Consider the following 24965-nt stretch of genomic DNA (forward strand, 5'->3'; position numbering starts at 1 on the left):
CACAAGTATGAGTAATTCAAAATAAAATTTCTTTTAAATGTAAAAGAAAAAACAGGAAAACATCTCACTAAATAGGACAGTTCAGAAGGAATATGAAATCCCCAAAAAGCAGAACAAGCTATAATTTTCATTCATCAGTGGACGTTTACATCTGTCTAACTGAATTGCTTTCCACTCCATTTCCCTTTCGTCCTCTGCTATTTTCGTGGAGTTTCTGCCACATGTACCTAGGTCTGCTCAGTGCCTCTCCAAAACAGTGCGAGTCTCATTCCTCATCCTGAGAACTCCAGTAAATCAAGTGCAACTTTGTAAGGGTTACCACCTGCAACTCTCTTTCCTATCTCCTCATTGCCTCCAGGGGCCGCCAAGGAAAAATGGCCTCTCTCCAGCAGTGGATTCTGCTGCTCAGTTTACACTGGATGTTCCGGCCTGGGAAATCTGAGCTGACCTTTAGTAACACGCTCCAAAGGAATGATGTCTTCAGTTCGTGTTAGCAGTCCATGTGAAGGATGGCAAGGCAGCTGGAGCATCCAGTCAGAGCTGGGGCTTTATGCTAATTATATCTCACTCTCTTTCTTCAGGCCACTGTTAGTATGTCTCTTAAGTTGCACTTTCTGATGAAAGGTTAAAATTTTCAAGGAAATAAATGAAAGTTTTAGTGCCTAAGGTCCTCCCCCATTACAGTTATAGACTGTTTTTTTGTTTTTTTTTCAGTGTATTTTGCAGGAAAACCTTTGAATGAGACTTTAGCCACAACCAAAAGGAATAAACTTTACCTTCCTCCTCTCCCCTACAACAAAATGTTTGGCAACTTTTATGTTTACATTTAAACATCATTTGCACCTTTTTCAAGGAAAAAAATAAGTATTTGGTAAACAATTGTTTACATGTATCATTTATGCTTTTTTCTAGCATGTATAACTTTTTAAAATAAAGGTAGTATTTACCATAAAGTTTTTTAAATTTTTTGTGTTAACTTTTTTACATTGTGTGTGTGTGTGTGTGTGTGTGTGTGTGTGTGTGTGTCTTTGTGTGTAAGGGGTGGGGTGGAGCATGTCACAACACCAGAGGACAGTTTGCAGGAGTCGGTCCTCTCCTTCCATCATGTAGGTTCCAGGAATCAAACACAGTTCATCAGGCTTGGCAGCAAGTATCTTTACCTGCTGAGCCATCTCTCCAGTCCTAATTCCTGCCATTTGGTACTTCTAACTTTACTGTTTATTTGGATTTTTTATTTTTGTATCTTACATTACTTTTATATAATATGTTTTATATACACACACACATACCACACACTTATATTACAAGTGCTTCATCCTGAAACTGATATAATTAATACTTCTCATTTTGTATTTTATAATACCCAATCTATAAATATATTTTCTGGTGTATAAGAGTCCTACAATTTTTAACTGAAAGGGCTAATCCTCTAGTCCAAACCCATTTAATACACTTACCTAAGTCTGAATACCAAGGAAGTCTGCCTGTATATTTAATGATGTGTGGGAGCACATTTTCAGGTTCCTTGTGGCTTTACCCAGCAGGTCCGCATAGAGAGGATGATTAGGACCACAGGCCTAAGTGCAGGTGTCTGAGATGGTCTGCATTTGGCTGTGCTGGGGGAGGAGGTCTTTTGCTCCATCCCTTGGCGTCTCTATGAATAGCCTGGGGCAGAGACAGTCAGGGCTCATTGGAATAGGTTATTTTCTATCTATTTATCTCCACAATCTAAATCCTTCTATCTAATATTTTCTGCTGCTCACACTCAAGAAAACTCTGGGGAACTGTGGGGTTGGTGGGTAAATGCCCCACAATCGTGGAACTGGTATTTCATATTTTGCCCAAGTCCTATTCTGTTTTTTTTTATGCCACTTTACCACTAGAGTTATCTGAAACATAGCCTACAATAATACAATAAGACTGATAACAGTTTGAATCAGAAAAGTCTCTCAAAGGCCTATTTCAAAGCAAAAGGGTGCTTCTGAGTCTGAGAACACATGCCCAAAGTGATTTAGATGAGTGGAAGTCTGGGGTTCACTAAGCCAGAACAGTTGCTACCTTCAGAAAGCTCTCACATTCAAAATGGGTTTGATTAAATGGTTCTCAAAGTATCAGTTTCAGGCCCCAGGATTCTTTCAAAGCAACTAAGAGCCAAAGCAATGTCCTTAGTCAGACTACATTTTTGGCTTTGCGCAGTGACAAAACAAGGCTAGACAAAGCTGCTGGTGCCTTAACACTAAAGACAAACCTAACACAGCATGGGGCAGTACCAAACTATGACCAAGAGCTCCCCACCATCAACAGACACGAGGGTTGGTTGGTTGGTTGGCTGGCTGGTTGGGTTTTTTGTTTTGGCTTTTGGTTTTTTTTTTTTTTAAGATTTATTTATTTATTATGTATACAGTGCTCTGTCTGCATGTGTCCCTGCAGGCCAGAAGAGGGCACCAGATCTCATTACAGATGGTTGTGAGCCACCATGTGGTTGCTGGGAATTGAACTCAGGACCTCTGGAAGAGCAGTTGGTGCTCTTAACCACTGAGCCATCTCTCCAGCCCGGCTTTTGGTTATTATTATTTATTGAGACCAATCTTGCTCTGTAGTCCAGGCCTGAAATTTGTGGGCCACACTCAGCTTTGAATAAGGGTAGTAAAGATTTGAACCTAGGTCCTCAAGCTACACCTGTAATCCCAGCACTGAGAAAGCCTGAAACAGGAGGAAATGCCTGGCATTCAAGGCCAGCCTAGGTTCTATAGTGAGACTCAAAAAATCCAAAAGAGGGGGTTGGGGATTTAGTTCAGTGGTAGAGTGCTTGCCTAACAAGCGCAAGGCCCTGGGTTCGGTCCTCAGCTCTGGAAAAAAGAAGACAAAATAACAAAAAGACCCCCCCAAAAAAAAATCCAAAAGAGATGTTGAACAAACACTGCTTCTAGGACTGTGAATTAGCTCAGTTGGTAGAGTACTTGCCCAGCAAGCACAAGTTCCTAGGTTCAAGCCCCAGCACCACAGAAACCAGGCATGGTAATGCACTCCTATAGCTCTTCGCACTTGAGAGGTGAAGGCAGCATTTCAAATTCATGGGAGGCCCTATGTCTAAACAAATAAGTAAAAAATTTAAAAGCCCAGCAGTTAAGAGCACTGGCTGCTCTTCCAGAGGTCCTGAGTTCAATCCCCAGCAACCACATGTTGGCTCACAACCATCTGTAATGCGATCTGATGGACACCCTCTTCTGGAGTGCAGGCATACATGCAGACAGAACACTCATACATAAAATACATAAATATTTTTTAAAAGCTCCAAAAGTGAAACAAAATCTTACGTTCATAAAGTGAAATGAGATTAAGACATAACACAGGCAAGTTTCTTAGGTTGCTTCAACTCAGTTCTCATCTATACAACAGAAGACTTGATTAATATGTGTTTAATCTACAAGTATTTATGAAGAACCCTAAATATGAGGGCTAAGCATGATCATTTCTTCCTGCTAATGGAGCTCACAGGTGATGTTCCCCCTGTGATCCTAAATATGATTCTGAAAGTTTGTGCCCTGTATGCTAAAGCAAAGGCTAACACTTCTACTACTGAGACACTAATCAAAAGATGGCATTAATATACACTGGATAATTTTTTAAGTATATAATTCAACCCTGCAGTAGGATTAAAAACAAAAATATATTAGTGGCTTCAGACCATTTGTTCTCTTCATTTTTTCAGAAGGTTTTGATAGCAAGTTCTCTACAGCAAAATGGCATTAGAAATAGGGCTTGGACCCACCTCTACTGAATGTACCTCCCCATGGGAGGCCTCACCTTGTAAGAGAGAATGAAGGGGTGGGTTGGGAGGGGGAGGCTGGAGGGAAGAGGAGGATCTTTGATTACTATGTAAAATGAATTTTAAAAATTCTTAATAAAAAAAAAAAAAGAGCCAGGCAGTGGTGGCGCACGCCTTTAATCCCAGCACTTGGGAGGCAGAGGCAGGCGGATCTCTATGAGTTCAAGGCCAGCCTGGGCTACAGAGCGAGATCCAGGACAGGCACAAAGCTATACATAACACAGGCAAGTTTCTTAGGAAACTGTCTTGGGGAAAAAAAAGTGTCTAAAAGATAAAACTTCTGGCTGGGGATGTAGCTCAGATAATAGAGTGCTTGACTAATGTGTGCAAAACTCAGACTTTGATGTCCAGCACTGTGTGAACCAGGTATGGTGGCTCACACCTGCAATCTCTGCACTCCAGGGCCAGGGGCTGGAGGGGTAGAATTTGGAGGTCCCCCCCCCCAACTACATAGCCAGACTAGACTATGAGACCCTGTCTCAAAAAGAAGAAAAGAGGAGAAGGAAGAAGAAATGTTCCCTTTTAACACAAATCTAAGATGCTCTAAGAGAGATTAAGTTTTAAATTTTTTTATTGAAAACAGATTTTTTTTCTTCATATAATAAACCCTGGTTAGTTTCCTCACCCTCTACTTCTCCCAGTTTCTCCTTACCTTCCCTCCCATCCCAATCCCCCCGCCTCTGTGTGTCTCATTAAAAAACACACAGGTGGGGCTGGAGAGATGGCTTCATGGTCTATGAGCACCTGTTGCTCTTGCAGACCCAGGTTCAGCACTCAGCAACCACATGGTGGCTCACAACCATCTGTAACTCCACTTCCAGGGACCTCACACACACACACACACACACACACACACACACAGAGCAAACAGGCTTTTAAGGAATAGTAATAAGATCAAGCAAAAGGAACACATTGGAATTGGACAAAACAAGCAAATGGAAGGAAAACAGTGCCAAGAGAAGGCACAGACAGACCCACCGGTTCACACACAGGAATCCCATAAAAACACTAAACTGGCCAGGTGATCAAGACACACACATTTAGTCCCAGCACTCTGGAGGCAGAGGCAGATGTATCTCTGAGTTCAAGGCCAGCCTGGTCTACAGAGGGAGTTCCAGGACAGCCATAGCTACACAGAGAAACCCTGACTCGGACAACAAAACAAAACACTAAACTGGAAGCCATGATTTATTTGCAAAGGACCTGGTGCAGACCCATGCAGGCCCTGTGAATGCCGCTTCAGTCTCTGCAAGTTTATATGGCTTTGATCATGCTGAGTTAGACTCTAACTTAGAGAATCTTTGGTTGTTTTTGTTTTGGTTTGTTTTTGTTTTTGTTTTTTGGTGTCCTCCATCCCCACTGACTCTTAAACTCTTCCGTCTTCCTATTCCACAGGGTTCCCTGAGCCCTGAGGGTAGGGGTCAGGAGGAGCCTTAAGGGATCCAATTTAGGGCTGAGTGTTCCAAGGTCTCTCATTCTCTGTGCAGTGTCTGGCTGTGGGTCTCTATTATTTGTTCCCATCTGCTGCAGGAGGAAGCGCCTCTAATACTGGCTGAGTTAGACACTGATCTGTGAGTACAGCAGAATGTCATTAGGAGTCATTTTATTGCTATTTTTTTTTTTTTTTAAGAACAGTATTATTTGGTTTTACCCTGGGTTTCTGAGCTACCTAGTCTTAGGTTCTTGGTCACCCAACCAGTGTTGGGTGTGGGTTCCATCTCATAGAATGGGCCTTAAGTTAAATCAGATATTGTTGTTTACTCGCACACGCTTTCTGCTGCCATCCAACTAGCATATCTTGCAGGCAGGACACCATTGTTGATCCAAGGGTTTGTGGCTGAGTTGGTGTTAATGTTTCTCTTTTGGAAGCAGGCAAAGTCCTGTACAAAAGACACTAGGATGTAGGGGTGAAGGTCCTATGTAGGCACAAGATCAATTTCTCCATGTTCAGTGAGTTGTATAGGTTTTGTTTTCAGCAATGGGGCCTTGCTGTCATTTTGTGGAGAGCACCCTACAGTCTTGGCAACAGCCTGGATTTTGGGGGATTCCCATGGGACCCCTTTGTCCAACCCTGGGACTGGAAGCATCACCTGGTGACAAGAGGTGGCTAGTTGAGTCTGTCTCCCCCACTATTTCATGATTTGTTAGATAGCCATCATATATGTCTATATTTTAGGAAGCTTTTATTGTATTAGGTTTCCATACTATGCCTCAAATGAACCCTAGTTTTAGCCGATTCGTCCCATATTCCCTCCCTCATCCCCCTTTTAGCTCTCCCTGACCACTTGATCCTTCTACTACAGACCCCCACAATCCATCCATAACTATTTATTCTATTTCCTTTTCCTAACAAGACTGTTGCAGAATATTTACACTGTGAAGATATGCCTTTGCAAAGGGACCTTCTGATTGGTTTAATAAAGAGCTAAATGGTCAATGGCTAGGCAGGAAGAGGTTAGGTGGGACTTCTGGGCAGAGACAGAGAAATTGGGAGGAGGAATCCAACTCAGAGCGAGTTGGATATGCTATGCTAAAAAGAGGTAACTGAGCCAAGCAATAGACTGTAGATTAATAGAAACAGGTCAATTAAGTCACAAGAGCTATTTAGAAAAAAGCCTAAGCTAAGGCCAAGCTTTCATAATTAATAATAAGTCTCCAGACCATTATTTGTGTGACAAGAGAGCTTGCTGTGTGACAAGACTTACCAGTCCCCACTGTTCCCCTATTCTATACCTAAGCTCTGTGGTTCTATGGATTATAGCCTGGTTATCATTGACATTAACATTTTTTTTAACAGCTGAGTAATGCTCCATTGTGTAAATGTAGCACATTTTCTTTATCCATTCTTTTGTTAAGGGACATCTAGGTTAGGTTGCTTCCAATTTCTGGCTATTACGAATAGAATAGCAATAAACATGTCTGAGCAAATGTCCTTGTGGTATGATTGTGCATCCTTTGGGTATATGCCCAAGAGTGGTATAGCTGGGTCTTGAGGAAGATCGAGTCCCACTTTCCTGAGGAACTGCCACAGTGACTTCCATAGTGGCTGTACAAGTTTGCACTCCCACCAGAAATGGAGGAGTGTTCAGCTTGCTTCATATCCACAGCATGAGCTGTCACTTCTGTGACTGATCTTAGCCATTCTGACAAGTGTAAGATTTCATAATTTCAAAGTTGTTTTGATTTGCATTTCCCTGATGGCTATAGATGTTGAACATTTCTTTAAGTGTTTCTCAGCCATTTGAGTTTCCGCTTCTGAGATTTCTCTATTTAGACCTTTCCCCATTTTTTAAATGAGTTTTCTTGATATCTAGTCTTTTGGGTTCTTTATATATTTGGGATGTCAACCCTCTATCAGATGAGTAGTTGGTAGAAATCTTGTCTCATTCTGTAGCCTGCTGCTTTGTCCAAATGACGGTGTTGTTTGCTGTGCAGAAGCTTTTCAGTTTCATGAGGTCCCATTTCTTATTGATCTTAGTGGCTGTGTCTATCAGTGTTCTGTTCAGAACGTCTTCTCCAGTGCCAATGCATTCAAGGCTGTCCCCACTTTCCTCTTCTTTCAGATTCAGTGTGTCTGGTTTTATGTCGAGGTCTTTGATCCATTTGGAGTTTTGTGCAGGATAGTAAGTATGGATCTATTTGGATTCTTCTACCTACAGCCATCCAATTTGACCAGCTCCATTTATTGAAGATGCTGTCTTTTTTTTTTTTTTTTTCAGTGTGTGTTTCCAGCTTCTTTATCAAAATCAGGTGTCCATAGGGATATATGTCTGGGTCCCCAATTCAATTCCATTGATCAATGTCTGTTTTGGGGCCAAAACCATGCTGTTATTATTACTCTATAGTACAAATTGAAATTGGGGATGGTGATACCTCCTGCAGTTCTTTTATTATTCGGGATTGTTTTAGCTATCCCAGCCTTTTTGTGTTCCCATATTGTCTTAGTTAGGGTTTCTATTGCTGTGAAGAGAAACCATGGCAACTCTTATAAAGGAAAATATTTGAGGCTGGCTTACAGTTTCAGAGGTTTAGTCCATTATTGTCATGGTGGGAAGCATGGTGGCATGCAGGCAGACATGATGTTGGTGAGGTAGCTGAGAGTTCTGCATATTGATCCACGGGCAGAAGTGCCACAATGGCCAGGCTTGAGCTTCTGAGACCTCAAAGCCTGCTCCCCCTAGTGACACACTTCCTCCAACAAAGCCACCTCTAGTCCAACAAGGTCACACTGCCTAATAGTGCCACTCCCTATGGACCTATGGGGGCCATTTTTATTCAAACTACCCACATATGAAGCTGAAAATTGTCCTGCTAGGGTCCATAAAGAATTGTGTTGAATTTTTTATGGAAATTGCATTGAATCTATAGCTTGCTTTTGGGAGGAGGATAGCCATTTTTACTATGTTAATCCTATCAATCCACGAGCATGGGAGATCTTTCCATCTTCTGATATCTTCTTCAATTTATTTTTTAAAGACTTGAAGTTTTTGTCACACAGGTCTTGCACTTGCTTGGTTAGAGTTACCCCAGGATATTTTATACTATTTGAGGCTATTGTAAAAGGTGTTGTTTCCTACCAGGCAATACACAGCCACCACTCTCTCCTAAGAGCCAGAGGGCAGCAGAACTAAAGAACAAGACATCCTCCCAACAAAGACAAGAACAGGTATCAGCATCTCAAATTACAATCTTCCCAAACCCAGATGCCTATATGTCATCATGAAAACATAATCACTAACAGCCAGGACAATATGTCTCCATTAGAGCCCAGCAACCCTACCACAGTAGGCCCTGAGAACTGCAACATAGCTGACATACAAGACTTTTTAAAGATCTTAAAATAGCCTTTATGAATATGATAGTGGTCCTTAAAGAGGAAATGAATACATCCCTTAAAGAAATCTATAAAAACACAAATAGTGGAAGGAAATTAATAAAACAGTTCAAGATCTAAAAGTGGAAATAGAATCAATAATAATTTAAAAACTGAGGGAAATCTGGAAATGAAAAATTGAGGAATTTAAACAGAAGCCTCAGAGGCAAGCCTCGCTATCAGAATAAATAACCTAAATCAGAAACACCAGATTTTAGTTATGTTTATTTGACTAAGTTAGATAGTTTTATGTTAACAACTCATCATCTTCTATGGCATTACACATGACACAGTGATATGATGGGTACATGAGCACATGAACATGGCTCACCCACTACCACCGCTGTGTTCTAGATCCACCTGGAAAACTCCAAAGGCACCATGAGAAAATAGGTGCCACATTTCTTCCACTGCCCCACTTGGAATAGCAACTCAGAAAATAATTGAAAGAGTTTATAGGTGCAGTCCATACAAGAAGTCACTCAATTTGAAAAATTGCCAGTTCTGTCATATATGCCAACACACCAATAAGATATTTATGACACAGAATCTGTAAAAGAAAAAAAAGAAAAGATTTTAAAATTAAGATAGTATTATGATGACAAAGCAATTTGATCTTGGGGGGTTTTTGTTTATTTTTGTCATGGTTTTTGATTTTGCTTATTTATTTTTAATTATGTAGTTATGTGTGTAGGTATAGGCACATGAATCCAAGTGCCAGAAGAGTCCAGAAGCATCTGATCTTTTGGAGCTAGTTACAGATAGTTGTGAACTGCCTGGTGTGGCTGCTGGGAACCCAGCTCAGATCCTCTGCAAGAGCAATGCAGTTCTCCACCAGCTGAGCTTGGTTAAAACCAATTTTAAAAGGCCAGAAGAGGGTGTTGGCTCCTCTGGACTGAAGTTACAGGTGGTTGTGGCCTCCTCAGTATGAGTACTAGGAGAAGGACTCTCGGGCTCTCTGCCCAAACAGTACATGCTTTCAATCACTAAGCCATCTCTTCAGTCTTTGTTTCAGTTTTCTGAGACAGGGTCTGAAGTACCTATGCTGGCTTTGAACTCCCTATGTTGCCATGGATGATCTTGAACCACTGATCCACCTGCCTCTACCTCCGAAGCACTAGTATTATTACAAGCATGTGCCACTATATTAAGTTGCTTTTGTTTTTAATGCTTAGTGTTTCTCATCAAAATTCTTTTTCAGCTTATTATTTCATTTTGACCTTCCAGTTTGAAAATGTGAGTTATATAATAATCATGGACCATAAGACATGAAAGTTGAAATATTTTTGAACCTTTTCTTTTTATAAAAAAGTTATTGATTTTGTGTCTTTATGGATGTGTGTGCATGGCGCAGCACACATGTGGAAGTCAGAGGCTAACTTCCAGGAGTCAGTTCTCTCCTTCCAATATGTGGGATCCAGGGATCAAATTCAGATCACCCTGCTTGGCAGCAGGTGCCCTTGCCCTCTTGCCAGCCCTGTACATCCTTTTTTCCTGGTCTATTTTGAATGCGTCACTTAAATTTATGCTGGCTTGATTTCCCTGATTTAAAATAAAACATAGATTAAAAAAGAATGTTGTTCTAAAAATTAGTTAATATCAACTAGGCACAGAAAGGCAAGTATGGCATGTTCGCATTCATCTGTAAAAGCTAAAAACATTGGTCTTTTGCCGGGTGGTGGTGCCACATGCCTTTAATCCCAGCACTCGGGAGGCAGAGCCAGGTGGATCTTTGTGAGTTCGAGGCCAGCCTGGTCTACAGAGTGAGATCCAGGAAAGGCACAAAGCTACACAGAGAAACCCTGTCTCGAAAAGCCAAAAAAACCCAAAACCATTGACCTTGCTGAGTAATGGTGCACACCTATAATCCCAGTACTTTGGAGGGAGGCAGGAGGATTGAGAATTCAACATTATCTCCAGCTACATAATGAATTCAAGGCTATCCTGAGCTACATGAAACCCTTCCTCAAAACAAAACAAATCTCCTAGAAGAAAATAGTGGTCACCAACAGCTAAGGAGAGATAGAGAGGGGTTACATAATGGGTAACAAAATACAACCAGATAGGAAGAATTAGTGCTGTTTTTATAGCACAGTTGGGTGACTATAGTCTATAATTTATTAACATTTCAAAGTAACTAGCATCATACAAAGATAGAGATGAAATTGCTAATTACTATAACTCAACTCTTCTTGCACCGTAACATTTGTAACTATGTACAAATAGGACAGGAAGAATGTATGTAGCTTAATGGCTGAGGATTTGCCTGACGTGTACAAGGCCCTTATTGAATTCCTACCACACACACAAAAGGAAAAATACACAGAAAAATTTAAAACTAGAAAGAAAAAGTAGAATTAAACTCTGTTAAGAGTCTTAACAATGACAAAATAATAGGAAACATTCACTGGATGTATATAGGGACATGTATTTAAATATGCCTTCAGGGGACTGGGGAGATGGCTTAGTGGCTAAGAACACTGCTGCTCTTCCAGAGGACCCAGATTCAATTCTCAGCACCCACATGACAGCTCACACCAAACTCTGGTTTCAGTAGATCCAAAGGTTTCTTCTTCTGGCCTCCATGGGCACCGGGCATAGCACAAATGTACTGACACACATGCAGGCAAAGACACCCACATACATAAATAAAAAAAATTTTAGGCCCAACGGTGGTGGCACACGCCTTTAATCCCAGCACTCGGGAGGCCAACCTGGTCTACAGAGTGAGATCCAGGAAAGTCACCAAAACTACACAGAGAAACCCTGTCTCAAAAAATAACGCCCCCCTCCCAAAAATTTTAAAAACCAAATATATCTTAGGATCCAACTATTTGTTTCTTTATAGAACATAAAAAACGGTATCTCTGTAAATTTCTTTCTAATGGCACTAGAAAAGCCTAGAAGACAAAGATGACATTCTGTCGCTAGCTATAATTTTATTCCACACGTAAAAATGCTGTTATTTTAATAGTTATTTCAAAAATTTGTCAATTTTGAAAATTTCAGTTGCTTGAGGGTAGTTCATATTACTCAGCTCTACAGTGCACAATACATAGTGCCATTCCACTTCAAGGCTGGCTCTAGGTGGCTAGAGACATTGGTGGGTCATTTATACAGCATAAAATAAGTCTCTTTAGTGTCTTGAACTACTAGCATTCAAGTGTGTTTCCCCATGTAAAAATATAATCACCACACAGTTGGAAAACATTTAATTAGATGTGTTCAAACTAACCTTTAGTTTTCCATCAGTGTGGGCTGAAGCTACCGCCGTCGAGACACGAACCAGTCTGGTGGCTGACAAGTGAATTTTGAAATGCCTATGGAAGTGCGAGTAAAGGCAGTCCATAAATAAATCAACCTCCTCCTGGGTAACCTCCCCAGGTGTTTTGTGGACACTGTCCCATAAAGCTTTTGCATCCTCTGGATGAATTGCATAAGAAATATCCAAGCTTTGAGGGCTACAGGGCACAGACCAAAACAATTCTGTACTAGCCACGTAATGGTCCATTTTGCATGCAGTCCACATGGCAGCCATCCAGGAAAGATTAAATGCACTGATTGCTAAAGGACTGAAGCAACAGTCAAAGGTCTTCTGAAACCAGCCTCCGATTAGAGATGTATTGGACTCTGCTCCATTTGCAAGGAATAAGGGTAGACAGGTGAAGTCTTCGGAAACAGTCTCCAGAAGACTCTCTCCAAATACACAGCAGAACCAACCAGTCCACAACACTTTACCTTCTCTGTGCTCACGTGATGACTGGGAATTGGAGATAATCTACAAGGGAAAGCAAAACAAGTCCATTAAATTCAAAAGACCATCTACTCTAAATTTCATCTTCTCAAAATCAGTGAGTATATTGAAAATAAGGCCAAGCATGATGGCACATGTTTATCATTCCAGGCTGACTCAGGAAGACAAGGAGTTCAAAGGCTAGCCTTGGCTACATAGCAAGTTTGAGGTTAATCTGGTCTATGGGATACTGTCTCAAATAATTGACTATCAATCAATCAATGGATAGATAGATAGACAGACAAACAGACAGGAAAGAAGGAAGAATGGATAGATAGATAGATAGATAGATAGATAGATAGATAGATAGATAGATAGAAACAAAGAAAGAGAGAGAGAGAGAGAAATAGTAACAGAACTCTTGTGGAGTTAACCAACCACTTTCCAATTAGATCTGAGGCTTACTCCACAGGAAGGAGTTCATGTCTGGGACTATAAACATAGGCTCTAGTAGGCTAGGTACTGCTGTTTTATTGCTAAGTGGGCATAATGTCCCTATTAAATTGTCTTCTAAAAATATTTATGTTGTGTTTAGAGATGAATAAATATTGTTGTCATCTTTGGTCAGAGAAGTCTCTGTTTGCTGTGGGCCACAGTTTCTACAGAGGCTTACAATTGGCCGGTGCTGAGAGTAAGTGGGGGTTAAGTAGATCTACATCACTCCTAACACTTAGGGAATAGTATGCATGGAAGAGCAGAGCCAGAGGAGGAGGTGGAAGGATGTGGAATGCTGTCTTCTGCCTTGACCTGGCAATTGCACTCTTGATTTTTCAGCAGCTTTGCTTACCTGCAGAAGCGTGGGTTCATAAGCATTCTGACTTGAAAGAGGGAAGAAACTCACAAAGCCCCACCCACCTCTGAGGATATACGGCAGTTACTGATCTTTAGTGGAAAAGCCACTGGCAAGCTGCCTATGTGCCTGTAAATAAGCCTTCACCCATGTTCCTATCAACAGCCCTAATTAAACTCATGGGTCACCAAACACCAAGACAGGAAAGTAGAAGGGGAGCAGTTGGGAAGAGGAGGGGACCAGCAGGAGTTGGGGGACACAAGGGACAATGATCAAAAGGATCACATACATGTATGAAAGCCGTTATCATAAGTAATTTATATGTGCTAATAGGACACATTTTTAAAAGAGCACAAAACAAAAACCCAAAACCAATCCAGTGCTGGGTTACATGTGTGACCTACCATGTCCAGCTTCTTTTTATAAATACTGTCTCTCTCTCTCTCTCTTAATGTCTGTAATCAAATATGTATTAAGATTGATTCTTAATAAACTCCAACTTTGCTTCATTAAAAAAACAAGGGGTTGGGGATTTAGCTCAGTGGTAGAGCGCTTGCCTAGCAAGCTCAAGGCCCTGGGTTCGGTCCTCATCTCCAGAAAAAAAAAAATTAAAGTGATAACCATAGCCAATACAAAATCACAATGAGGAGCTTCTCTAATCATTATTAGAGCTTATCAAAATATTGACTTTTGGCCAATATTTTTCTGTACTAGAAACAGAGCATATGGCAAGACTTTGCCAAAAAACAAATTAGGAAATTCTTATATGGTACACTCAAGTACAATACCTTGGGGAAGAAAAAAAAAAACTCATCTTTTTCTACAGAAGATCTCCACGTCCAACAGCTTACATTTGCCATTAGAGAGGAACATTTCCCACAGCAACTCTTTCCATCAACTTAAAATGTTCTTCCATATGTTACATACAGTTCCCATCCACTGCATCACCTTCTTCACTATGGGCATGTAAGACAAATAAAATCTAATCTCTCTTCTATAGGAAAAGCCCCTCAGACACCTGCTGGTCTATAACTCATACACTGTCAAGTTCAAGGTCTCCAGTGTCTTCAATCCATTCTTCCTAGGACATATACTCACAAGTTCTTTTGCACTCTTACACTCTGACCTTCTATATATAGGAGCCATCCAAAAGGGAACATATTTACTTTAGAAAAGTTTAATTCCAAGGCCCTAAGAATCAAACTCAGTGGCAAAGTACATACTGTATACAAGGCTCTAGGTTAGAAAAAAAAAAATCTGATTAGATCATCATCTTTGATCAAGGTTGTACTATTAGTATAATCTAAGATTACAGACCTCTAGTTTTTAGTTGACAGCTTTATATTAAAAATGTCCAGGGCTGGAGAGATGGCTCAGCAGTAAAGAGCACTTGATGCTCTTGCAGAGGACTGTGTTCGATTCCTAGCACCCACATGATAGTTCACAACCATCCATAATTCCAGTTCCAGGTGATCTGATGTCCTCTTCTGACCTCCAAGGGCACCAAGCACACATGTGGTCAGACATACATACAGCCAAAACACACATAAAATAAAATTAATAAATCTAATTTTAAAAAATTTAAAGGCCCAATACATTCATCTTTGCCAATATATGTAAAATGTAAATTTTCTCTCCACCTAGATTAAGGCAGTAAACTTACTTCTACCAAAATTTAAAGTTCTTTCAATTTGGCCCACTGTGCCAATCCGTTCAAGACAGTTTAAAATCTTAATTACTTTCCCATGACTAACCCTTCAAATTTCCCATTGTGAATTACATAGCAAACATTCCTTCAAAACACTCATAATAGTTTTTGTTAAAGTACTGACCAGGGCAACATTTAAATTATTCCCCCATCATAGTTTTTGTTTTTCAAGACAGGGTTTTATTGTAGAATATATGTTTAATGATGTAAAGATGAGTTGCATTCTTTTATGCTGCATTTATTTGACTCTGTGAAGCTGTGTTACTGTGCCTGTCTAAAACACCTGATTGGTCTACTAAACAGCTGAACATCCAATAGCTAGGCAAGAGAGATACAGAGAATAAATGAGAAGGAGAGAGAGAAGAGGGAGGAGTGAGAAAAGGAGGAGAGAAGGATGCCAGGGGTCAGCCGCCCAGCCACACAACCAGCCATGAAGAAAGAAAGAAAGAGAGGTATATAGAATAGGGAAAGGTAAAAGCCCAGAGGCAAAAGGTAGATGGGATAATTTAAGAAAAGCTGGCTAGAAACAAGCCAAGCCAAGGCCAGGCATTAATAAGTAAGACTAAGTCTCCATGTATTTTTTTTTATTTTTATTATTTTTTTAATTATGTATACACTTGCCAGAAGAGGGCACCAGATCTCATTATAGATGGTTGTGAGCTGCCACGTGGTTGCTGGGAATTGAACTCAGGTCCTCAGGAAGAGCAGCCAGTGCTCTTAACCTCTGAGCCATCTCTCCAGCCCTTGTCTCCATGTATTTATTTGGGAGTTGGGTGGCTGGCTCCCAAAGATTAAAAACAAAAACAAAAAACAAACTTACTACAGGGTTTCTCTGTGTAGCCCTGGCTGTCCTGGAACTCACTCTGTAGACCAGGCTGGCCTCAAACTCAGAGATCCACCTACTCCTGCCTTTGGAGTCCTAGGATTAAAGGTGTGTGTCACCACCGCCTGACCCCATATTTCTTAATAAAGGATCACTTAAACAGTTTCTTTTATCATATCTCCTTATTCAAGAGATTATGAAGGATTTAAACATCTTCAAGACCAAATATAATATATATATATATATATATATTACTTTCATGACTTAAGAGTCCTGTAAGCTTATCAAGAAATGAGATTTTGAAGCCTGTTGCCTTCCAAAGTGGCTGCAAAAAAATTTTTGCAATGCATGAGGGTTCCAATTCTACACACTTTCAATCACATTTATTGTTTTGTTTTTCTTTTTTCTTTTTCTTTTTTTGAGCTGAGGATTGAACCCGGGGCCTTACATTTGCTAGGCAAGCGCTCTACCACTGAGCTAAATCCCCAACCCCACATTTATTGTTAATGTTTTGTTTTGCTTTGTTTTGCTTTTGAGACGGGCTGTCCTAGAAAGCACTACGTAGACCAGGCTGGCCTCAAACTCAGAGACCTACTGCTTGCCTCTGCCTCTCAAATGCTGGGACTAAAGGCATGCACCACCATGCCCAGCTGAACTATTTTGCTTTTAATTTATGGTCTGTGGTAATGATCATGCTAGTGAAAGGCTTTGATTTGCACTAATGGAAAAGATGATCTTTTCATGTACTCACTGACAGTTTGTGAGGATGACTTTGTGCTATCCCTTGTAAGCGAAATTCAACAAAACAAATTGGAGATTTGAAAATCCTTAGAATAATGCTCTGCTTAAAATTTTGTTTTTAATTGTGTTTAATTGTATTTTTCTTCTAACTCCTTGAGCTGTACACTGCCTTAGGTAATCATCCCTGGCTTGTAAAATCTTCATTACACTTTAGCTTTTTTTCTTTTTTAATTCTCTTGGTATCTAGGGTCAGAATCATTTGGAACTTGCCTAATAACTGGAAGACTCCTCATGCTATATGGTATTACCATCACTGGAGCGAACAGTGAGGCAGCCATGTCCACCACATTGGGCATGCCTCTACAGCCCTATCCTGTAGGAAGTAGACTTTTTCTTAAAAGAGTCAAACAGCACCAGGCACGGTGGTGTACATTATAATCCCAGCATCTGAGAAGTGGAGGCAGAAGGATCAAGGCCACCTCAGCATGGCTTAAAACCACTGTGAGTCCAAGGCCACCCGAGGCCACATGAACGCCTATCTCAAAAAATAAACAACAAAGAACAGGTGAGGGTGGCCAGATATTAAATATTTTTACTTTTATAGGCCATATGGTCTCTGTCACAACTAACTACTTGAAGTGTCCAGTTACAGCCCAAAGGTGGCCATAGACAACACAGAAGCAAATGAAATGGGCTATGTTCCAAGAAAAAAAAATTATTCACAAAAAAAAAGAAATAAGTTGGGCATGGTAGCATACACCTCTAATCCTAGTACTTGGGAGGCTGAGGCAGGATTGCCCCCAAGTCTGAGTATCAGGTCAGCCAGGGCTATAAAGTAAGACAATCTTTTGGGAAAAAGAGAGAGTGAGCCAGTCTATACATTAGTTTGCTAACCTCCAATTTATACAAATGAATCTAATCTTTTTCTATAACTTGAGAATTTAATTTCCTTTTTCAAAGATTAAGATTAGTTCATTTGAGCTGGGCACAGTCACATAAATTTTTAATCCCAGAAATTGGAAGGCAGAGGCAGTCTGATCTCTGTGAGTTCCAGGCCAGCCAGTGCTACACAAGAAGAGCCTGTGTCAAGAAAAAGGGGGAAAGGGGGTGGGGATTAGTAAATATGGCAGGGTAGCACACAGTTTTAATTCCAAACTCAAGAGGTAGAGGCAGGAGGATCTCTGTGAGTTCAAGGACCTTCTGGTCAACATAGCAAGTTCCAGGTTAGCCATCCAGGGCTACACAGTGAGACCCTGTCTCAAAACACCAAAGCTAATCTCATAACTAATAAAAGACAGACTTGTTGCTTTTATGCACAACTAACAGGAAGAGATATTAGCATTACATTTCTGAGAGTCACGTAGCATCACGTACCATATGGGATGATATAATGCTTACAATTTTACTAAAATTTTGCTTCTAGGAGCTAAAACCTAAAAAAAAAAAAAAAAAAAAAAAAAAATACTCAATGACTTATAGTGTACTGGTTAATTTTTAGTCACCTTGACACAAATACAGTCATCTGGGAAGAAGGAATATCAATTGAGGATTTCTACTCCAGGCTGGCCTCGTAAACAAGTCTCTGGGGCATTTTCTTGATTAATGATAGACATGGGAGGGCCCAGCTCACTGTGGGCAGTACCACCCTGGGCAGGTGGGCCTGGATTGTGTAAGAAAGCACACTGAAAAGGACAAGGGGAGAATGCCAGTAAGTGGCATCCCTTCTGGTCTCTGCTTGAGTTCCTGCCTTGGCTGTCCTCATGAACTGCAAACCAATTTATAAACTCTTCCCTCCCCGAGTTGCTTTTGGTCAGTGTTTTATCACAGAAAATAATTAGAAGCAGGGCAGTGGTGGCACAATCTTTAATCCCAGCACTCCAAAAGCAGAGGCAGGCAGATCTCTGTGAGTTTGAAGCCAGCCTGACCTACAGAGTAAGTTCCAGGACAAACAGGACTATACAGAGAAACCCTGTCTCGAAAAACCAAAAAAGAACTAGAACATTCATCTGCATCTACAAAAATGTAGAATTCCTAATTATGATTAATTATCTATAACACTGATTAACCAAAAAACAAAGTATGGTCAGTAAAATCCCAATTTTAAGACTATGCTGATTCAGATAAACAAATAGATGTATACCAAAATGTTAAATTGTGATTTTAAAAAAATTATTGTGTGTATGTGAGTGCATGATTTGAGGGCATGTGTGCCAGAGTGGAGTGTAAGGGCAGAGGAGACTTTTGTGGAATCGGGTTGCTCCTTCTACCTTTGGTTCCGGTATGGGGTTCAGAACGCCAGCCTTGCCCACATGCCTAGACTTGCTGAACCATTTTTCCAGCACAAGATTCTTCAACTTCCTCTATACCTCCGTGTGTTTTCTAAAGTCAACACCATATTCCACTCACAGAAAAATTTCCTACACATGTAGGAAACAAATTAAGTTAGCCATATCTAATTATTAAAATAAAAAAACCACAAGCTTTGTTTGGGCCAGAAAGATGGCTTAGCAAATTAAGGCACTTGGTGCCACACCTAACAACCTGAGTTTGATCCCCAGGATCCTACATATTAGAGAGAACCAATTCCAGTAAGTTCTCCAAATTCCACAAACATACTGTGTGTGGTACACAATCACATGCATATACACATAGAATTAAATAAACAATAAAATAAACAAATACATAAAAGTAATCAAAAAACTTTAAAAAAATTTTAATATTATTATTTTTTAATTTCACGTGCATTGGTGTTTTGCCTGCATATATGTCTGTGTGAGGGTGACAGTTGTGAACTGCCATGTGGGTGCTGGGAATTGAACCCAGGTCCTCTAGAAGAACAGCCAGTGCTCTTAACTGAGCCATCTCTCCAGCTCTGCCCCCCCCCAAATAAAAGACAAGCAATAGAAAATACTATAATTTCCATTCCAAACCAACAAAACATGGACTTTCCCCTCTCTGAAGCAAATGCTACGTACATACTACTATACCTGCACAAGAAATGCTTCAGGGTCCCTTTGTGTTCCTTTCACTCCAAATAGAGTGGAAAAAATCACTTTGACGTTGAAGTCTTCTCCCACTTCCACAGCAAGTCCTTTTTGCTTTTCAGCAGCAATAAATGCACTTAGAAGTCTAGAATATTCTTTGAGATTAGTATAGGAGAATTTATACAGGGGAGTTAAACTATATACAGTCCATTGTTTATGGAGGAGAAACGCAACCTTCTGAGGATCGATTTCTTCCTAAAACAAAAAAATCAAGATAAAGGTTTTAAAAAGCAAAAACATGAATAGAAATTTAATAATAGCAATTTATTGCTAAATTTAGCAAATTTATATATTAAATATAGCAAAAATTTATATATTTAATAAGAATTTACTACTTGGTACATGATCCTGTGTTCCTAAGATTAACCTCAAATGGAGCTTGCAAGACTTTATAGGTCATTAAATGGTCCTCTGCTTTTGCCTCCTTTCCTGTGTGGAAAACTGTCCCCCTGGATGTTCATACAAGAAAGTGCTCCATTTCATTCAAATCTGTCCTTAGTTATTATCTAAGAGGCCACTCTAAAGTAAATGTATCACTCCAAATATGTCACTATCCCCTAACTCTTTTATTTTTCTTCATAGCACTTATTACAATCTGACATTTGATATATGTGCATGCATGTGTGTTTTAGTGTGCGTGTGCGTGTGCGTGTGCGTGTGCGTGTGTGTGTGTGTGTGTGTGTGTGTGTGTGTGTGTGTAGTCACGGAAGCAGGAAAGGGACCATAAGAGGGAAGGAAGAGCTCATAAGGGTAGAGATAATAAGATAAGATAGTACACAGAAAGGAAAACTATTTGGGAGGAACAACAGAATCAGATGGGGAAGAAGATTGAATAATAACAAAGTATAATATATATAAGCATGCCACAGGGAATCTGTCATTTTGTATGTTCACTTAAAAAATTAATTTAAGCCGGGTGGTGGTGGCGCACGCCTTTAATACCTGCACTCAGGAGGCAGAGCCAGGTGGATCTCTGTGAGTTCAAGGCCTGCCTGGTCTACAATGTGAGTTCCAGGAAAGGTCCAAAGCTACACAGAGAAACCCTGTCTCAAAAACCAAATAATAATAATAATAATAATAATAATAATAACAACTTAAAAACAAATGTGAGCCAGGCATAGTGGTATATGACTGTAACTCTAGCTCTTTTGGGGCAGACAGAAAGATCACCCACAAGTTCAAGGCCAAATTGGCCCAGTCTACATAGTGAATTCTAAGCTAACAGGCTTGTATAACAACATTGTCTCAAAGAAACAAAAACAAAAGTAAACAAATAAAATATACAAACAAAACCCCACAAAGGGTATAAAAGTACTGACAGTCTAAAAGCTCCTAACTTCCTCCGGAGGAACTTCTAAAGCCCACATTCTCTGACATTGTCTCACAGCTCCAGCTGTCTTTTAGAACAAAAGTGTATGTGTGTGGGTGTGTGTGATTTGAGAACAATGTCTGTCATAGTTACAGCATTCACTGAAACAGTTACATACTTCTTCTTATGAAATATATGGGAAAATTATAAAAATAAGAAGCACTAAACTAGACATTTCCATCTTTATATAAGATATGTCCAAGGTTTGGAGAAATGGCAGAGGACCTGAGTGTTCTCAGCATCCACTTGATAAATCCATAATCATAAGTCACTCCAGTCCTAGGGAGTCCAATGCCCTCTTCTGACTTCCTCAGGCACACATGTGGTACATATACATACATGCAGGCAAAATACGACACACTAGGAAGTCATGTCGGTGCACATATGTAATATCAGCTGGCAGGAGAAGGGAAGGAAAGAAGGGAAGAAGGAAGGCAGGAAGGAAGGAAGGAAGGAAGGATAAAGTCTGAGGATGTAGTTCATACTAAGCTGAACATATGCAAGGCTGTGCATTAAACCCCCAGTAGCCCCACCCCCACGCCCAAAAAGCTTTCTGGCTAAGAACTATTATTTTCAGCAGGGCGGTGGTGGCGCATGCCTGTAATCCCAGCACTCAGGGAGGCAGAGGCAGGTGGATCTCTGTGAGTTCGAGGCCAGCCTGGTCTCCAGAGCTAGTGCAGTTCAGGCTCCAAAGCTACAGAGAAACCCTGTCTCAGAAAACAAAAAAAGAACTATTATTTTCAGTACCAGCACTAGCAATTCTTCTTCAAGAAACGTCGTAAGAAACAAAACTTGACTCCTGTCCCAAAAGGCACTAGACACAAGTTACACTGAAGGTACCAAAGAACCAAAGGAACAATAGAACTTATGGAAAATACTAGACAAGAATACAAACTTCAGTCATTGAGAAACATCATACAAATACAAAGATGAGGAACATTCCAGTCAAATAGGGGGAAGTATGAGTCTATATTCTTCAAAAATGCCAATGTCACAGAAGAAAAATATTGAGGAAATGAAATGGAGTCATGGAGATTAGGAGGAACAAAAGGTAGTGTGGTTAAAGTGTGAAATTGTTTTCTTAACTACTCCTCATTTATCTACTAGCTGAGAGGTTAAACTGTTATGTGAATTGATGCATTCTTAGTCATATATTTTCAATCACTGACTATCCCAAAGGTAAACAAGTCATACCTGAAACTGTGAACATTGGGGAACTTTCCTTCGAGGTGGACTGGGAAAAAACGAACTCTGCCTCCTGATGGATTCCAGTCGTTTCTGCAGAGGGGTGGCACCTACAAAGTAATCTTTAAGATTTGAGGGACCTCGTCTAGGAGTTGGTCCTCGTGAGTCATAAGGATCCATGGTCTGCAATAAGAAAAAGAGAGCTACTCTAGAATTCCAAGCCCTCAAGTTAAGTCACGCACACTGCTCTACAGGCACTTCTTACTCTCTCTCCTTCCCACTCCCGCCCTTTGCCACAACAGCCTCTTATTTCCTGTCTCACTCACTGTCCAACTGCCGTGAAGAGAGATGCCAAAGCAAGAACTTTATAGTATGAGCTCTCGAATAAGTCAATGTTTTTCATGTTGCCAAGCAGACTTGCAAGACCACCAGGAATGATGGGCAAAACTGGGGCTTCATGATGACCCTCAAGAGCTGCCTCTGATCTGGCCTGCCGATTTCAAAAAGTGAGGGAAGACAGGAGGTGAGTTTGTGTAAGCACACGGAAGAGAGGACATTCATGACAAGTGGCACGGTGGGTGGACGGCTCTCTCCTGGGGTCCTTGGAGGTTGGAAGACTCTATCAGGGGAGCCAAGGCCAGGCCCAAGAGGAAAGGCGGTTACCTCACAGTCTGCCCCCCTTTCCTGAAGGAGGCTGCAAAGCAACAGCAACAGAATGTCTAGGCACGGCTGGCCCCAGATGACCAACGAAAAAGAAAACCATGTTCCCAAGCAGGAGCTCAACCGGGCCGGCTTGGCCACTTAATACCCTCAGCAGCCAGAAAGAGAACTTTCTAGTCAAAAAATTGGAGGGCATCTTTACAGACACGACCCCACACCAGCAGCCTGTAGCCAAAACTTGACCTGCACAGGAAATGCCTCAACTGATGCCTTCCAAACCTGTCTGTGTAAGCAATTTCCTTTCCTTACCAACCCTCCCTCAGCCAGAGAATCGACAAAACTGAGCCAGACAGGATTTGGAGTAAAGATAGTGCAATTGTCAATGGATTTGTTGATAACCAATTGGGACTAAAGTGGCTCTTGTGACGACGATGGTCTGGACATCAAGATGACCCGCACACATACCTCTGGGGGCATGGTCATTTCCTCCTCCACAGGAGTGGTGTACCCCAGAGGAGGGTGATGGCAACATTCTCCAGGGAGGGTAAATCCCTGGAAGAGCCAGTTGTCTATATTAGGGGAACAGTAATCTGGTGCCATCAATTCCTCCTCCATCAGCTTTGGGACCTTAGCTTTGTCTGGATTCTCCAAACTCCAGGTCTGGTGAGATGGCTTAGCCAGTAAAGGAACTTGCAGCTAAGCTAGATAACCTAAGTTCAATTCCTGAAACTCATACAGTAGCAGAGAACTGACTTCTGCAAGATGGCCTCTGACCACCATACCCATGCCATATAGTACATGTGTATCCACTACTTTAAAATATAAAACACCATAGATACGGATGCAATATTTAAATAGGTATTTTTCATTTTCCCATAGGCATAAAGTAGTTCCATGATGTGAGCCTTGGCCACCATCCCTGGAGAGCCTCCAAGTGTGCACTTTAGTGGGTTTAGATTACAGAATTTTTCTTTGAAGTGTGTTATTTGGTACAATAATTGCTAAGCGTTCATTATTTTCCAGGTTTGTAATCACTTAACAAATATCATGCCTTTAACAAGCATTCTCCTTTTGTTTGGGGGGGGGTGGTGTTTATAACGAGTGACTGTGTAGCTCAGGTTGGCCTAGAACTCACAGCAGTTCTCTTGCTTCAGCCTCCCTTGTGCTCGGACACATCTAGTACTCCTCAAATGACCCATTATGTAAGCCACTATGTTGCCAGTTGACAGAGGGAAAAGAGTCGGAAATAGTTCCCAAGTTTTACCCTTTCAGCAGCTTTTTATAGTATACACAGAACAACACTGCTCGCCGAATCCCCAACACCCACGCTCATCTGAACGTTAGCTCCAGTGGGTGTCCATCTCCACACACAAAAGCACTGCAAAGACAGTAACCTCACCACACAGCTCAGTGCAGTACACAGTCAGTCAGTCCAGGACCCACCCAAAACAGCTTACCAAAAAGATGTCGTGATGATGCTGTCATCCATTCCGGATTCACGAATCATGCTTCAAGTCTGGCTCCAACACTACGTCGAGAAGATATCTTTTGGTTTTTTGTTTTTGTTTTAGGGGGAAAAAAAAGAAAAAAGAAAGCGGCCAAAGGCCAAAATGACTGCTAAGAGAGAACCGAAGCAATCCCTGGTGAATTCAGAAGAGACATCGAGGCCAGCGAGGGAACCTTGGCCCCCTCAGACGCGGGCAACACGGCGACTTCACTCGGGAGAGACAGTTCCGCTTCCCTAGAGGCCCGGCTCTGCGACCCTCACTCCTCCGGAGCTAGCGTCTGCCCACGAAAGACAAGGTGCCCCGAAGCCCCTTCTCGGAAGCCCTCCTATGATCAAAAGTAGACCCACAGACTCCCTTCGCAAAGGCGCAACTCCGCGCACTCCACGCCCTCCGGTTTAAAATCATTTCCCGACTTGCTCTGCGGCCGACGCAGACAGCCTCTTCTGTGGCCCGCCGATTTCACGTAAATGAGCAACTGACGTCGCCATTTTAACTGAGGGCAGAGCTTTTATCAGTCCGGTCAAATTCCCGATTGCGCCGCGTTGCTCTTCCGTTTTACAACCGGTGCGAAGCTTTCTCCCATAATTTCCGCCCATAATAAACATGGCAGAGGCGCCCTCGTTCTGATTGGCCGACTACCTT

At 41.2% G+C, this 24965-nt stretch overlaps 1 protein-coding gene across 1 annotated transcript; it reads right to left on the reverse strand.

Moving 5' to 3' along the window:
- Positions 1-8893: 8893 nt before the first annotated feature.
- On the reverse strand, positions 8894-24811 carry Cenpl (centromere protein L). The gene is made up of 5 exons (XM_036202382.1): positions 24273-24811; positions 22165-22338; positions 19545-19796; positions 11938-12480; positions 8894-9252 (listed from the first exon to the last, which is right to left on the reverse strand). Exons 2-5 carry the CDS (start codon positions 22333-22335, stop codon positions 9181-9183), a joined length of 1038 nt encoding a protein of 345 aa, XP_036058275.1. The 5' UTR covers positions 22336-22338; positions 24273-24811; the 3' UTR covers positions 8894-9180.
- Between the last annotated feature and the right edge of the window lie 154 nt (positions 24812-24965).

The sequence above is a fragment of the Onychomys torridus genome, chromosome 11, assembly GCF_903995425.1.
Source record: "Onychomys torridus chromosome 11, mOncTor1.1, whole genome shotgun sequence".
NCBI classification, from domain to species: domain Eukaryota; kingdom Metazoa; phylum Chordata; class Mammalia; order Rodentia; family Cricetidae; genus Onychomys; species Onychomys torridus.